The 15,202-nt window shown below is 40.3% G+C and overlaps 1 protein-coding gene across 1 annotated transcript in view; it reads left to right on the forward strand.

The window, feature by feature from the left end:
* Positions 1–13,240, forward strand: part of PPEF1 (protein phosphatase with EF-hand domain 1) — a 142,692-nt gene extending 129,452 nt beyond the window's left edge. Inside the window, exons 17-20 of the mRNA XM_047765102.1 lie at positions 745–851; positions 9,497–9,660; positions 10,760–10,844; positions 12,617–13,240. Of these exons, the coding sequence (XP_047621058.1) occupies positions 745–851; positions 9,497–9,660; positions 10,760–10,844; positions 12,617–12,825 (565 nt within the window). The 3' untranslated portion in view covers positions 12,826–13,240. The remainder of the gene's footprint in view (positions 1–744; positions 852–9,496; positions 9,661–10,759; positions 10,845–12,616) is intronic.
* The last annotated feature ends 1,962 nt before the right edge of the window (positions 13,241–15,202 follow it).

Below are 15,202 nucleotides of genomic sequence, written 5' to 3' on the forward strand. Positions count from 1 at the left end.
TTTAAAAATTGGCCTTTTCTACTGAATTTTAACACCTCCTTTGTCATACATATTGTTCTCATATATAGTTCACTATATTTATGAAATTTCTATTATATTCTACTCATGTATGTATCTGTCTTCTCTTATGTCAATACCTGCTGTTTTGTTTAAGTAACTTTCAAGCTCATTCCGGTATCTGCTATAGCAAGTCCCTCTTTATTTTCCTTCTTGTCTTGGATGTTCTCAGACACTAGTTGTTCATGTGAATCTTTGGAAGAAAAAAAAAAAAACCACCAGTGGTATACTTTTAAAATTTCACAAAACATGCACACAAATACGGTATAAACACATTCACCACTTAGTAATATGTTATGTGTGAAGTTAGGTAATTCAATTAATGTAGAAACTGGTACGTGGCAACAAAGCATGTTAAAATGAAACAGAAGGAGTTGCTGTTGTGGCTCAGGGGTAACGAACCTGACTAGTATCCATGAGGACAGAGATTCAGTCCCTGACCCTGTTCAGTGGGTTAAGGACCTGCATTGCTGTGAGCTGTGGTGTAGGTCACATACACGGCTCGGATCCGGCATTGCTGTGGCTGTGGCATAGGCCAGCAGTTGTAGCTCTGATTGGACCCCTAGCCTGAGAACTTCCATATGTTGTGGGTGCGGCCCTAAAAAAAAAAAAAAAAAAAAGAAAGGAAAAGAAGCAGAACAGGGTGATTTATGTAACTTTCACCTAATAATTGTTTTCTTAATATAGGGTGAATGCTATTGAAAGTAGTGCCATCAGGATGTTAAAAGAGAGAATGATTTCACGAAAAACTGACCTCATTCGTGCTTTCCAGCTTCAAGACCGCAATAAATCAGGTAAAAAATTATGTAATGCTTACCATTTTATAACATATCAGGTTACATACAAATGCGCTTTAATTTTCTTTGCTTCTTTAAGATTACAGTTTTATACTTTTACCAGCCAGGAATGATAGAGATAAAAATAAATATAATCCATTTTATGCTTAGAAAAAAGCATACTTCTCCTTTTCAGTAAGCTTCTTTCCACTTAAAAAAACAACAACCCTGAATTAGACTTCAGGTAGTATCATCTCAGACTAGATACTCTAGAAGGCCCTCCTATTTAAGAAAGAGCTAGATTCTAAAGGATACAGACTTCTAATGCATTTGCTGTCCTCACAGTAAGTAAGGTAAATCTCTAGGCTGCATTTCCTCTCCCCATTAAAGAATTTTTGAAACCAAATATAGGATCATGGAGCAGCAAGCAAGCACAAAAGGCTAGATCGTCCCGGAGAAAATGCCAATATTAGTATAGCATTCAATCCTGAGACTAATCCATAGGATGGGAGAAAGATAGATAAGCTGAATTCGAGACTTCCAACATTAAGCCTAGACCCTCAAAGCGGCTAAAATAGTCCTAGGTCTATAATGCCCCTGACTCCTGGCAGGCAAATGCAAATCCATCTTCATGGGAAGCATCCCTAATTTTGTCCACTAGTATATCCAGAGATTAAGATCAGCTAACATGGGCTCACAGCCAAAGATCACCAAATAAACAAGGAGACAAGCTACTATGAGTGAGAATAAGCAGAAACAATAAGCAAGAGATTTAGTTTCCCAAGGACCTCAGATATTGGAATTATCAAATACAAAATAAAAAATTACTAAGAAAGAAAATGTTTAAGAAGTGAAAGATGGAATCGCAAACATTCCTTTGAAAATGATTTAAAGAAGAACCAGTTTGTCTCCAAAGAAGACATACAGATGGCCAACAGGCACATGAAAAAATGCTCAACATCATTAATTATTAGAGAAATGCAAATCAGAACTACACTGAGGTACCACCTCCAGCCAGTCAGAATGGCCGTCATTAATAAGTCTACAAACAGCAAATGCTGGAGAGGATGTGGAGAAAAGGGAGCCCTACTACGCTATGGGTGGGAATGTACATCAGTACAACCACTATGGAAAACAGTATGGAGGTTCCTCAGAAAACTAAATATAGAACTATCATATGGCACAGCAATCCCACTCTTGGGCATATAGCTGGACAAAACTTCCATTCAAAAAGATACATGCACCCTATGTTCCTTACAGCACTATTCACAATAGCCACGACATGGAAACAACCTAAATGTTCATCGACAGATGAATAGATTAAGAAGATGTGATAAATAAACACAATGGAATACTACTCAGCCATAAAAAAGAACAAAATAATGCAGTTTGTAGCAACATGGATGGAACTAGGGACTCTCATACTAAGTGAAGTCAGAAAGAGGAAGACAAATACCATGTGATATCACTTATATGTGGAATCTAAAATATGGCCCAGATCAACTTATCTACAGAACAGAAATAGTCTCCCAGACATGGAGAACAGACTGTGGTTGCCAAGTGGGGGTGGGGGGATGTAGGGGAATGGATGGGGAGTTTGGGGTTAGCAGATGCTAACTATTGCATTTGGAGTGGATAAGCAATGAGGTCCTATTGTATAGCACAGGGAACTAAACCCAATCGCTTCTGATATAACATGATAAAATATGAGAAAAAGAATGTATGTATAACTGGGTCACTTTGCTGTACAGCAGAAATTGACAGAACATTGTAAATCAACTCTAATTTAAAAAAAGAAGAACCATTTTGGAGTTCCCACTGAATCCGACTTCGGTGCCTTAGATCACCGTGGAGGCAAGGGTTCAATCTCTGACCCGGCACAGCGAGTTAAAGGATCCAGTGTTACCACAATTGCAGCTGAGACTCAGTCCCTGGCCCAGGAACTTCCATATGTAGCAGGCGTGGACATAAAAAAATAAAGAAGATCCATTTTAATTTTATATAGATATAAAAACAATTTGTTAAAAACATAATGTGTGGGTTAAACAGAAGATTAGACACTGCTTAAAAAAAGAATTAGAAAGATTAAGAGTTATGGATAGTAAAATGAGGAAGTTTAACATATGCTTAATCAGGGTTCCAGGAAGAGAAAATATAAGAGAGAATATATTTGGCATGATGATGGCTGAGACTTTTCCAGAAATGATGACTCAAATTCACAGGTAAAGAGGAACAATGATTCTCAAATAGGATAAATAAAATTAATTCACACTTACACAAACTTGTGGTAAAACCGCAAAGCACCAATAGCAAAGAGAAAAATCTCTCTTTTTTTTTTTTTTTTTGGCCATGCCTATGGCGTGCAGAAGTTCCAGGGCCAGGGATCAAACACGAGCCACAGCAGTGACAGCATTGGATCCTTAACCTGCTGAGCCACCAGGGAACTCTGAGAAGATCTTAATAGTAGGCAGAGGAAACATATGGCTACAAAGACAATTAGAATGACATGAGACTTCTCAATGTTGCAGTGGAAGCCAGTAGGCAGTGGAATCTTACATACAGATAGTTCCCAGTTTATGATGGTTTGACCTAGGATTTTTCAACTTTAAAAGGATGTGAAAGCCATATGCACTGAGTAGAAACCATACTTCACATTTTGAATTTTGATCTTTACCCAGGCTAGCAATATGCGGTACAGTGCTCTCTCATGATGCCAGGCAGTGGCAGTGAGCCCACAGCTCAGTCAGCCACAAGATCACAGGGGTAAACAACCAGTACACTTAACAACCATTCTGTACCCACACAGCCAGTCTCTTTTTCACTTTCAGCACAGTATTCGGTAAATTACATGAGATATTCAACACTTGACTGTAAAATAGGCTTTATGTTAGATGATTTTGCTCAACTGTAGGCTAATAGAAGTGTTCTCAGCACATTTAAGGTAGGGTAGCCTGAGCTATGCTGTTTAATAGGTTAGCTATATTAAATGCATTTTTTACTTATGATATCCTAAACTTATGATAGATGTATTGGGATATAACCCAGTTTTAATGAAAACAAAATTTAGAAAAAGATACATGAAAATACTAACAAAAACAAAGTGGGAACATCACTATAATATCAGACAAAGTAGACCTCAAGGAGATATCTATTACTTGAAATATAAAGGGATACTTTATAATGGTAAAATATTCAGTTTCCCAATTGAATCCATTCTAAATGTGCATGCACTTATTAATAAAGCCTCCTTCAAAAATATGTAAAACAAAAATGGACTGAACCAAGTAGAAGTATAAAAATCTATGGTCATAGTGGGAGATTTTAACACTTTCCTCTCAGGAACCGAAAGAATAAACAAAAAGGTGAGCAAACTGTCCCTAAAAGGCATATAGAGAGCTCTGCATCCAACATTACAGAATACACATTCTAGTCAAGCACAAATGGAACATTTACAAAAGTTGAACATTAACTGGAACATAAAGCAAATCTCAGCAAATACTGTACTGGAAACATATAGAATACATTCTCTGACACAGCAAATTGAGCTATCGCTCAATAACATAAGGTAGCTTGAAAATCTCCTTGCACTTGGAAATGAGAAGTACACGTCTAAATAATCCATGAATCAAAGATGAAGTCACAGTAGAATTAGAATGCTGAAATTGAATAAAAACTATAATATGCCAAAACTTATGGGATGCAAATTAGAGAGGCATGGATGGCCTTAAATGTATATATTTTAAAAGAGAAAGCTGTGATCAACAAATTTTTAAAAAGTGGTCCTTCAAAGAAATTGTTTGGTTTTTTTTTTCTTTTTTTTGGCTGCCCTGAGGCATATAGAGTTCCAGGGCCATGGATCAGGTCCAAGCCACAGTTGTGACCAGCAGCAACGCTAGATCCTTTAACCCGTTGTGCCAGGCCAGGGATTGAATCCATGTCTTGGCACTGCAGAAATGCCATAGATCCTGTTGCACCTGAAGAAATTGTTGATAAAACCCTTTTAAGGAGAGAAAGAGAGACCAAATAACTGATGCCAGAATTGAAAGGGGGGCCATCAATACAGATTTACAAATATTAAAAAATCATCGCGGCATTCTCTAATGGTGCAGTTTTGTCACCGCAGCAACTTGGGTCACTGCTGTGGTGTAGGTTTGATCCCAGGCCTGGGAACTTCCATATACTGTGGGTGCAGCCAAAAAAAAAAAAAATCATCAGATATACTATGAAAATTCTTATGCTAATGAGTGGAAACTTTAGGTTAAATGGAAGCATTCCTAAAATATATATGTACACACAAACATACTCTTAACAAAACTAACAGAAATAGGAAGTCTGAACAATATTGTAACTATTAAGGAAATTAGATCTGAAATTTTGAAACTTTTTTGAGCTCTGAGCTCAAATAACTTCATTAGTCAACACAATATTACCTTTGAGAAGGAAATGAAACTCATGTTACACAGACTCTTCTAGAGAATGGAAATAGAGGGAAGACTTTCAAGATGATTTTAGGAGGTCAGCCTAACTTTAATATCAAAAACTAACAAGAGCATTTTGGGAAAGGAAAATTCAAGGCTAATATCACACATACACTTAGATGAAAAAAATCCTAGATGAAGTAAGAGCAAAAGATTAATGTATCACAACAGAATTTAGTTTCTTCTAGGAATGCTAGGAATTCTAGGTTGTTTTATCATTTGAAAATCAGTGTAATTCACCACCTCACAAAACATGAAGTCATAGCATTCTCTCAAGGAAAAACTTGTTTGATGTATTTCACCCTGGTTTCATGGGTTTAAAAATTTTTAGAAAGCTAAAAATGGAAATAAACTTCTGTAATCTCATAAAGGATTATAGAAAAGCCTATAGAAAATAGCATACCTCATGGAGAGATGTTGAAAGCTTTCCTTTTAAGATTGGGAATGAGGGAAGGATGCTGTGATAAGCCGAATAATTCCCCTCCCCTTAATGTGTCCACATCCTAATTCCCAGAATCTGTGACTGTTACTTTATATGGTAAAAGGGACTTTGCAGATATGATTAAGTTAAGGATCTTGGCCTGAGGAGGGCAGGTCTAGGTGGGTTATCTAGGTGGGTCTGATATAATGGTTTCTGCAAGTGGGACATAGGAGGAGTCAGAGAGGAGAATGTGGCATGATGGTGGAAGCAGATATTGAAATAATGCACTTTGAAAATGGAGGAAGTGCCCCAAGCTAAGGAATATAGGCAGCCATTAGAAGCCAAAAGGGGCAAGGCAACAGATCCTCCCTCCAGAGGGAACCGGCCCTACTGGCACTCGACTTGGGTCCAGTGAGACTGATTTTGTACTTCCAACCTCCAGAACTGTAAGAGAATAAATCTGTGTTATTTTACGCCATTACATCTGTGGTAATTTGTTACAGCAGCAATAGAAAACTAATACATATGTTTGCTCTCAAGACTTTGTTCAGCTTTGTACTGGGGATGCTAGCCAGTATAATAAGGCAAGTTAAATAAAATGGTAAAAATCAGAAAGAAGAAATAAAATGTCACTATGTGTAGACATGATTGAGTATATAGAAAACCCAAATAAATCCACAGAAAATTAATAAGTGCTAAATTGCAAGTTGGAGAACCTCAACAGCGTCAGTAAACACACTGATTGCATTTCCATATAATAGAACTATTCAGGAGACGGAAGCATCAGTAATTTGAACAAGGAAACAATACAAACAATTAGTAACTAGTAAAAGGTGCTTACTTACTAATAGGAATAAAAGAGATTCTAAAGAATACAAGAACAGCAAGTGTAGAGAACAGCTACTCTCTCCAAATCCGAGAGAGGGTACTCCTGCAAGGAACAAACAAACTCTGAAAGGAAGAGTCCCCTGTTTCCAACCAAGGCTAAGATTCAGACCTCATTGGAGAGGGTGCGACTGTGGCCCACTGGATGGGGCAGAAGTTCGTGGAGGTGTCTCAGGTCAGAGTTGATCATGTAGCTAGTGGGCCAGGACTGGAGAGAATGGAGCTCCCCACTGTGCTGCCATCAAAACTCTCTTCGGGCCGTGCACCACTGTGTTTCCCACAAACTGCTGCCAAGGGAGCCACCCACTGTGATGTCTGTGAAATTCCCTAGAGTGTGTGCCACTGCATTTCTCGCACCCCTCTGATAACCATGCCTGCTGTAGGAGCAAGAAGCCAGAACCTTTTCTTCTGCTACGTCTCAGAGCCTTCTTCCTGCACCCTCTGCTGGCAAAGCCTAAAGTTAGGCTAGCTGCCAAAGGAGAAATGTTTACAAGGTTCAGCTTCAAAACAGGGCAAAAAAGGGTAGATTTGGAAGTGAGTGGAAATAAATTGATAACTGGTATAGGGAGCCATTAACTTTTTTTTTTTGGTCTTTTTGCCATTTCTTGGGCCGCTCCCGTAGCATTTGGAGGTTCCCAGGCTAGGGGTCAAATCGGAGCTGTAGCTGCCAGCCTACACCATAGCCACAGCAATGCGGGATCCGAGCCACATCTGTGACCTACACCACAGCTCACGGCAATGCCGGATCCTTAACCCACTGAGCAAGGGCAGGGATCGAACCCGCAACCTCACGGTTCCTAGTCGGATTCGTTAACCGCTGCGCCACAACAGGAACTCCCAGGAACCATTAACTCTTAAAAATTATAAAAGATATCATTCACAGTAGATGATCATATACCAAGGAAGGCATCAACTGAAAATGTGTGGGGTTTCTAAAAAATCAGTAAGGAAAAATATAAAGGAGTGGAATACATGGGTGGATATTACTAATGTTCAAGGACCAACGTTCTCAAGATGTAAATTCTCCCCCAGTTGAGCTGTGGGTTTAATGCATCAAAGGGGCATGTACAGAATGTTCTTAGCACTGTTTGTAATAGCCTCCAACTGGAGATAACCCACTGTCCACCTCAATGGAATGGGTATATATATATATATATATATATATATGAATAAAATTGTGAATATAAAAATTGTGAATGTGTGGAATGCTATACATCAGTGAACATGAAGACAGTATAACTAAATGGAACAACACGACTGAATCTCATGAACTGAGAGTTAAGCAAAAGAAGCCAGACTTCTCCCAAAATATATAGTTGTATATATTTATATATAAATAATATATAATATTTATTGTGTATAATTCATATAATTATCAATATACAAATATATACTGTATATATATTGTGTTTATATTTATATTATATATCATGTCATTTGTATATATTTATATTTATACTGTGTATATCGATTGAAAAAGGCAGAAGGTAAACTACAGTGTTAGCAGTCAATAGAGCCGCTCCCCTTGGGAAAGTGGGAGGTCATAGTAAGTATGAGTGGCCACACGGGGGGCTTTTGGTTATTGACAGTATTCTGCTTCTTGTTCTTGGTTGTGGTTGCATAAGAATCTCTTTTGTGAAAATTTACTGTGTTCTGTATTTGTTTTGTGAATTTTCCTTATGTGTTAAACTTCAGTTAAAAAAAAAAGAATTCTGTTCTTAGCAGGTAAGTGTGTGGGAAGTGATCTTGGTGGGAGTGGAAAATAGCTACGCTTACTTGAATGTAGTTTCAGAATACATATCAAAAGCCTTAAAAATGTGCATACCCTTTGATCCAGCAATTTCACTTCTGGGAATGATCCTAAGAACGTAATGGGATACTTTCACAGCCATTGAAACAATTATATAGACCTATCAACATAGATGGGAGTTCCCACTGTGGCTCAGCAGTAAAGAGTCCAACTAGTATCCATGAGGATGCGGGTTCAATCTCTGGCTTTGCTTAGTGAGTCAGGGATCCGGCATTGCCGTGAGCTGTGGTATAGGTCACAGACGTGGCTCGGATCCTGTGTTGCTGTGACTGGTGTAGGCCGGCAGCTGTAGCTCTGATTTGACCCCTAGCCTGAGAATCTCCATATGCTGCTGATGCGGCCCTAAAAAGACAAAAAAATTAAATTAAAAAAAATATATGGATGTCTATGATTTATTCTAAGTAAAAATCAGGTTAGAATTAATATAAATACATATATATCTTTGTGTGTGTTGCCATATGTAATACACATATATAAAACATATGGTATAATGTATATTTGGCTTTAAGAAAGATAAAATATCTATACATGTATCTATATACATGTTTATATACATAGAAAAAACACTAGAAACAATAATTTTCTGTTTATTCAGAATCCTTTCAAATAAGCATATCTTTAATAATCAGAAAAAGTAAAGGCGTTTATATTTTAAAAACTACATAAAATATTAGGGAATGAAAGAATATTACCTGGGAAAATGAGGCATGAACAATATGCCCAAATATTAACATAAAAGTAATCTTTTATCCTTTAGATCCTTTTGTGGTTTTAAATCTTCTGTTATAAGCATATCTTACTTTGTTAATCGGAAGAAAAGAAAAAAAAACCCAACGCGCCCAAAGTCTGAGTGCTTACTCATCACAGTAAAGGAAAGACCTGTGGACCCCAAAGGCTTTCTTTAGACATTCCTCCCCCAGAGCCATGGAGCCTGGTAAGGGTAGGTCATAAAGGCCAGCAGAGACACCCTGGCCTCAAAACCCCAGGCTGTGTGCTGACTCCACCGGGAAGGCTGCATTTCTTTATCAAATTATCAACCATTTATTTATATGGGCTTTGTTGTTGTTAGGAAAACTCTCTATGGGCCAGTGGGCTTTTTCCATGGAGAACGTTTTGGGATTGAATTTACCGTGGAGATCGCTGAGTTCGCATCTGGTGACCACAGACAAAGATGGAAACATTGACTACATGTCCACCTTCCAGGATCTGCACATTCAAAAACCTGTGAAAGAGGCAAGTGGAACACAGTTCTGGCTGAAACCTGGCTGGAGCCAAACACCCTTTGTACAGCTTATGAGAGTTCCTTTGTCCTTTGAAAAGTTGGTGGTAGCATCCTCTGGTGCATGGGCATGGCAGTCCTAGGAAAGGCCTCAGGGGGATGTCCCAGGTACCTTGTCATCTGTTCAGGAAACCTGTACGTTCTAAGACAGGCTCAAAGGAAAAGGAAGGAAAAGCTTCTGCAAGCAAATCTGTGTCCAACAGCTGATTCTCACGTGCTGTCCAGCAGAAGGGCAGATGTGACATACATTCTTTCATATAATGTACCCTTTAAAGTACTCAGCCTACTGCCATTAACTGTCAAGAAGTCTAGACCTACTGACACGACATCTTACACCTTCGCCAAGGTGAAACTCTGGAGTCCCTCATTAAAATGGACTTCCCCAGGGAGAGTTGTCGGAACCCCCTCCCCGCACAGTACTTACTGCTGAACAGCCCACCAGCAATTAGGTATAACAGTGGGGGCACATGCTGGGTGACTGTTTCCAGGGGAGATGAAAAGTTTAGCAGAGAGGAGGGAAGCGCAGCTGGGAGACTGAGGTATCCCCAGGAAGAAGGCTTCTGGCTGCCCTTGAGAGTCTGTTTACCGTGGTTGACTAAGGTCATGGGCCTCGGCCTCAGGCCAAGATTCAAATGCCACTTAACAGCTGCCAGAACCTTGGGAAACTTTACCTTTCTGTTTTCCAGTCTGTAAAATGGGCCAATTGCAGTTGTGTTCTTTGGGGTTGTCGTTGAGGACGGAGTGAAAGAGTACGGAGGAGCTTTCTGCGCAGAGCCTGGCACACAGGTGTAGTCAGTACCTGTTGCCTGTTGTTATTTGCTGCTTTCAGATGTGCTTTGGCCCCACCCCCGGAGGAAGAGAGACTGCGGGCGCTACAGAGCACGAGAGCATGGTCTTTTAGCTGATTTAAGAGCGCTGGGCCTCCCAGGAGGGCCCGCCTTCTCAAATTTCTATCTAGATCGCATTCTTTGAATTGGTGACCACGTTGTGTGTTTCACTGAAATTGATCTGTTATTAATTCTAAATGTTTTAACACTTAAACCTCTCTTTTAGGTTCAGTCTTCTCTAATTGAAACAGTGTACAGATACCGATCTGACCTGCAAATCATTTTTAATATCATTGACTCTGATCACTCAGGTAAATTCACCTTGATTAGTTCAGTAGCAGTAGAAAACAAAGCTAGTCTGTTTCTCTGAAACCAGAACTCTGTTTTCTTTCTTTCTTTCTTTCTTTTTTTTGGGGGGGGGGCCATGTGTGGGGCATATGGAAATTCCCAGGCTAGGGGTTAAATGAGAGCTATAGCTGCTGGCGTATATCACAGCCAGAGCAACGCCAGATCTGAACCGCATCTGCGAACCCACACCACAGCTTGAAGCAACGCTGAATCCTTAACCCACTGAAGGGGGCCAGGGATCGAACCAGCTTCTTCACGGATACTATTCTGGTTTGTTTCCACTGAGCTGCAATCGGAACTCCCAGAACTCTGTTTTCATCTGTCAGATTCTTCATCCAGACTTGATTTAATGCATGGGTGGGGGTGGGGATAAACTCATGTTGAATATTGTTCTAATTTGGCCACAGACTCTCTGTTTAAATCCATATGGTATAGGCTTATGTATCCATTAGTCAGACAAGAATAGCTCCTTTTCTAAATCACCAGCACAGATTTTGAAAAGATAATTCATTGTCCATTTAAAAATCATAGTTATTCCTGGCAATAAAAATCATTCCTAGAGTTCTCATTCTGGATTTGGTACTGAGGGCTATGAAAACTCATTTCTGCTTAGCTTTGATGCATAATTTTCAAACTTTAAAAAAAGTCATCCGGAGTTCCCGTCGTGGCGCAGTGGTTAACGAATCTGACTAGGAACCATGAGGTTGCGGGTTCGGTCCCTGCCCTTGCTCAGTGGGTTAACGATCCCGCGTTGCTGTGGCTCTGGTGTAGACCGGTGGCTGCAGCTCCGATTCGACCCCTAGCCTGTGAACCTCCATGTGCCGCGGGAGCGGCCCAAGAAATAGCAACAACAACAACAACAACAACAAAAGACCAAAAAAAAAAAAAAAAAAGTCATCCGCTAATCCCCAACTGCAGAGACTACTGAATACCAAAAAAAATCAGTAATCAAAACCCCAACGTCAATTATTTCCTATAGAAAATGGCAGAGCCATTGTTTGCCATCCTCTTTTATTGAGTCCCAGGGTTAATCCTCTCTCTGCTCGGATGTCCCGCTCCCTTAAGATTTTATTTTATTTATTTATTTATTTTATTTATTATAATTTATTTTTTCCCACTGTACAGCAGGGGATCAAGTTATCCTTACATGTATACCTTTGTTCTGTTGCAATATGAGTATCTAGACATAGTTCTCAATGCTACTCAGCAGGATCTCCTTGTAAATCTATTCCAAGTTGTGTCCGATAAGCCCAAGCTCCCCATCCCTCTCACTCCCTCCTTCTCCCATCAGGCAGCCACAAGTCTATTTTCCAAGTCCATGATTTTCTTTTCGGTGGAGATGTTCATTTGTGCTGGATGTTAGATTCCAGTTATAAGTGATATCATATGGTATTTGTCTTTGTCTTTCTGACTCGTTTCACTCAGTATGCCTCTCCCTTAGATTTTAGATCTTGTAATTTCTGTACTACATATAGTCCCACAGTCTACAGTCTTTCCCCCGTTCCTTCACGGTTACTCATTCCCGCTGTAGAATAGTCTCTGCATCACTGGCAGTCGAAAGTGACCTATTGTTTCTTATATTTACAATCTTACTTTTCCATTTCCTTCAGTGTCTTGACAGTCAGGTATGCTAATGAGCTCCTAATTGGAACCATTCAATCAATATGGCTTCCCCGCCCCTCCTTAAGGTGGGTCTTAAAATGAACACTCACAGGTTTCTCCTATATTCTTTTAGGCCTCATCTCCATGGAAGAATTCCGTAGCATGTGGAAACTTTTCAAGAGCCACTACAGTGTTCATATTGATGATTCCCAATTTGATGAGCTCGCTGAAAGGATGGACTTAAACAAAGATGGAAGCATTGACTTTAATGAGTTTTTGAAGGCTTTCTATGTAGTGCATAAATTTGATAAGCTGAGCAAACCAGACACCAAGCTTGCCTAACAAGAATTAGAGCTTTCTCTCCTTGTAAACAGTTGGGCCCAAATCACTGTATCCAATCTTTGCCACAACCCTTGAAATTCACCTCAGTAGTAGAGAAAAGTAGACCCTAATTACTGGCACAAGCAGATGTCTGGTGTGGGAGTCCCTAGTAAATTGTACGTGGTAAGACTAGGTTAAGTGTCAGCTGATAGGATTTAGTTCCAGTGGTGGGACCCACACACTGCCAGGTAGAAACTGGGTTTGAGCCTGGTGTTGGTTCCTTGGATGCCACCTAACCAGGAGATCTGAGCAGTTTGGAAACACATTGAAAGGAGCTCCACAGAGCATCGGAGCAAAGTGCAACACCTGCGAGTGGCTGAGGAATGGGAAGAGGACTGCCAGACTCTTAATGGAATAAAATATATACATCTTTAAACTGTAATCTTCTTTGGAGATACCATAAACCAGTGACTCTCAATTGTGGGGGATCCACCCTTCAGGCATGGGGGCCATATCAGGATCTTGGGGAAGCTGTGGGAGTATATTGCTTGAAAAAGCATTTTTTTTTTTTTTTATTCTGTTGGCGACAGAAAGCAAATACATTCAGATTGAGCCCTGCAATTAACATGGTTTGGGAGTTCCCGTCGTGGCGCAGTGGTTAACGAATCCGACTAGGAACCATGAGGTTGCGGGTTCGGTCCCTGCCCTTGCTCAGTGGGTTAACGATCCGGCGTTGCCGTGAGCTGTGGTGTAGGTTGCAGACGCGGCTCGGATCCCGCGTTGCTGTGGCTCTGGCGTAGGCCGGTGGCTACAGCTCCGATTCAACCCCTAGCCTGGGAACCTCCATATGCCGCAGGAGCGGCCCAAGAAATAGCAACAACAACAACAAAAAAGACAAAAGACAAAAAAAAAAACAAAAAAAACATGGTTTGACACCTTCATTAGTAAGATGGGGCCTTGTTTATACATACATTGTGTGATTTATTCTGCCATTCCGATTGCATATCAAACATAATAAGAAATTTCTGTTTAGGAGTTCCCGTCATGGCTCAGTGGTTAATGAATCCGACTAGCGGATTGTTTGTTATGGGTTCGATCCCTGGCCTTGCTCAGTGGGTTAAGGATCCGCCATTGCCGTGAGCTGTGGTGCAGGTTGCAGACGCGGCTCGGATCCTGCGTTGCTGTGGCTCTGGCGTAGGCCGGCGGCTACAGCTCCTAATAGACCCCAGTCTGGGAACCTCCATATGCCGCGGGAGTGGCCCTAGAAAAGGCAAAAAGACAAAAAAAAAGAAAATTCTGTTTAAAGGTGAGTATATGTTTCTTTTTTTTCTAAGTTCAAGAACTTCAAGATATATCAATATACCAGGTCAGATATCCTGCAACCCTGCCTGCAACACACACCAGAGTTAATGGATCAAATATAACAAATATTTTTTTTAAATGCAACACTGAGCTGGCAAGTAAGCAAAACCAAAGGGCAGGAAAAAAAAGCCACAATTAAAACCACAGCAGTATTAACTTTGGACAGGATAGACTTTAAGCAAAGAATAATATTAGGGATTATAAAAGTCATTACAGGATGCTAAAAGGAATGATTCAACAGGAAGAAAAAATAATTATAAACTTATATACACCTAATAATTTCGAGCTTTAAAATTGATAACATATGTAGTAGACATAACTACTAGGAGAAACTGATGGAGGGAGATTTTTTAATATACCTCTGTCAGTTGATCACATAAATGAAAAAATTTGTGTGTGAAAATTGGACAACCCAATTAGTCCACCTTATCATGTATGTAGATGCATACTCTGCAATCAGTTTTAGAGAACACATTATTTTCAAGTATATCTGGAACAATTATAAAAACTGATCATGTATTAGACCACAGAACAGTTCTCAAATACCAAACGATCCGTAACAAAGATACTATATTCTCTGATCATGATGCACCATTTTCCTAGAGAAAAATACAATTTATTGAAGCTACTCATAACCGTTAAATAATGTGTCACTTTGGCTAGGCTGACCTACACTGTTCAGACTTCCCTTTCTTGTGTTTATTGTCAAGGTGGGCCCAAAGGGAAGCTGAGAAATCTGGAAAGCAAAGAGAAGCAGCCACCATTGTGTGGCTCCCACACGCTGCTGAGCTGCCGACTCACCTTGTTGCTGTGAAGTGGAGCTAAGCCTGCGGTTGCTCCAGGTGCCCCTGGATCCCGGTCAGCCTCCCTGATTCCCGGGCCAGGTGTGTGTGTTCGGCTCCATGAGGCGGTTCCCGGGCCAGGTGTGTGTGTTCAGCTCCACGCTTGGGCACGTTGAGTTCGTCCGCAAGGCCAGAGTTGATAAAATGGACTCAGGCTTTCGTCCGTTCTTGCAGTTTGCCAGCTTGTGCCTGTG

Source organism: Phacochoerus africanus, chromosome X, assembly GCF_016906955.1.
Source record: "Phacochoerus africanus isolate WHEZ1 chromosome X, ROS_Pafr_v1, whole genome shotgun sequence".
Taxonomy (NCBI): Eukaryota; Metazoa; Chordata; class Mammalia; order Artiodactyla; family Suidae; genus Phacochoerus; species Phacochoerus africanus.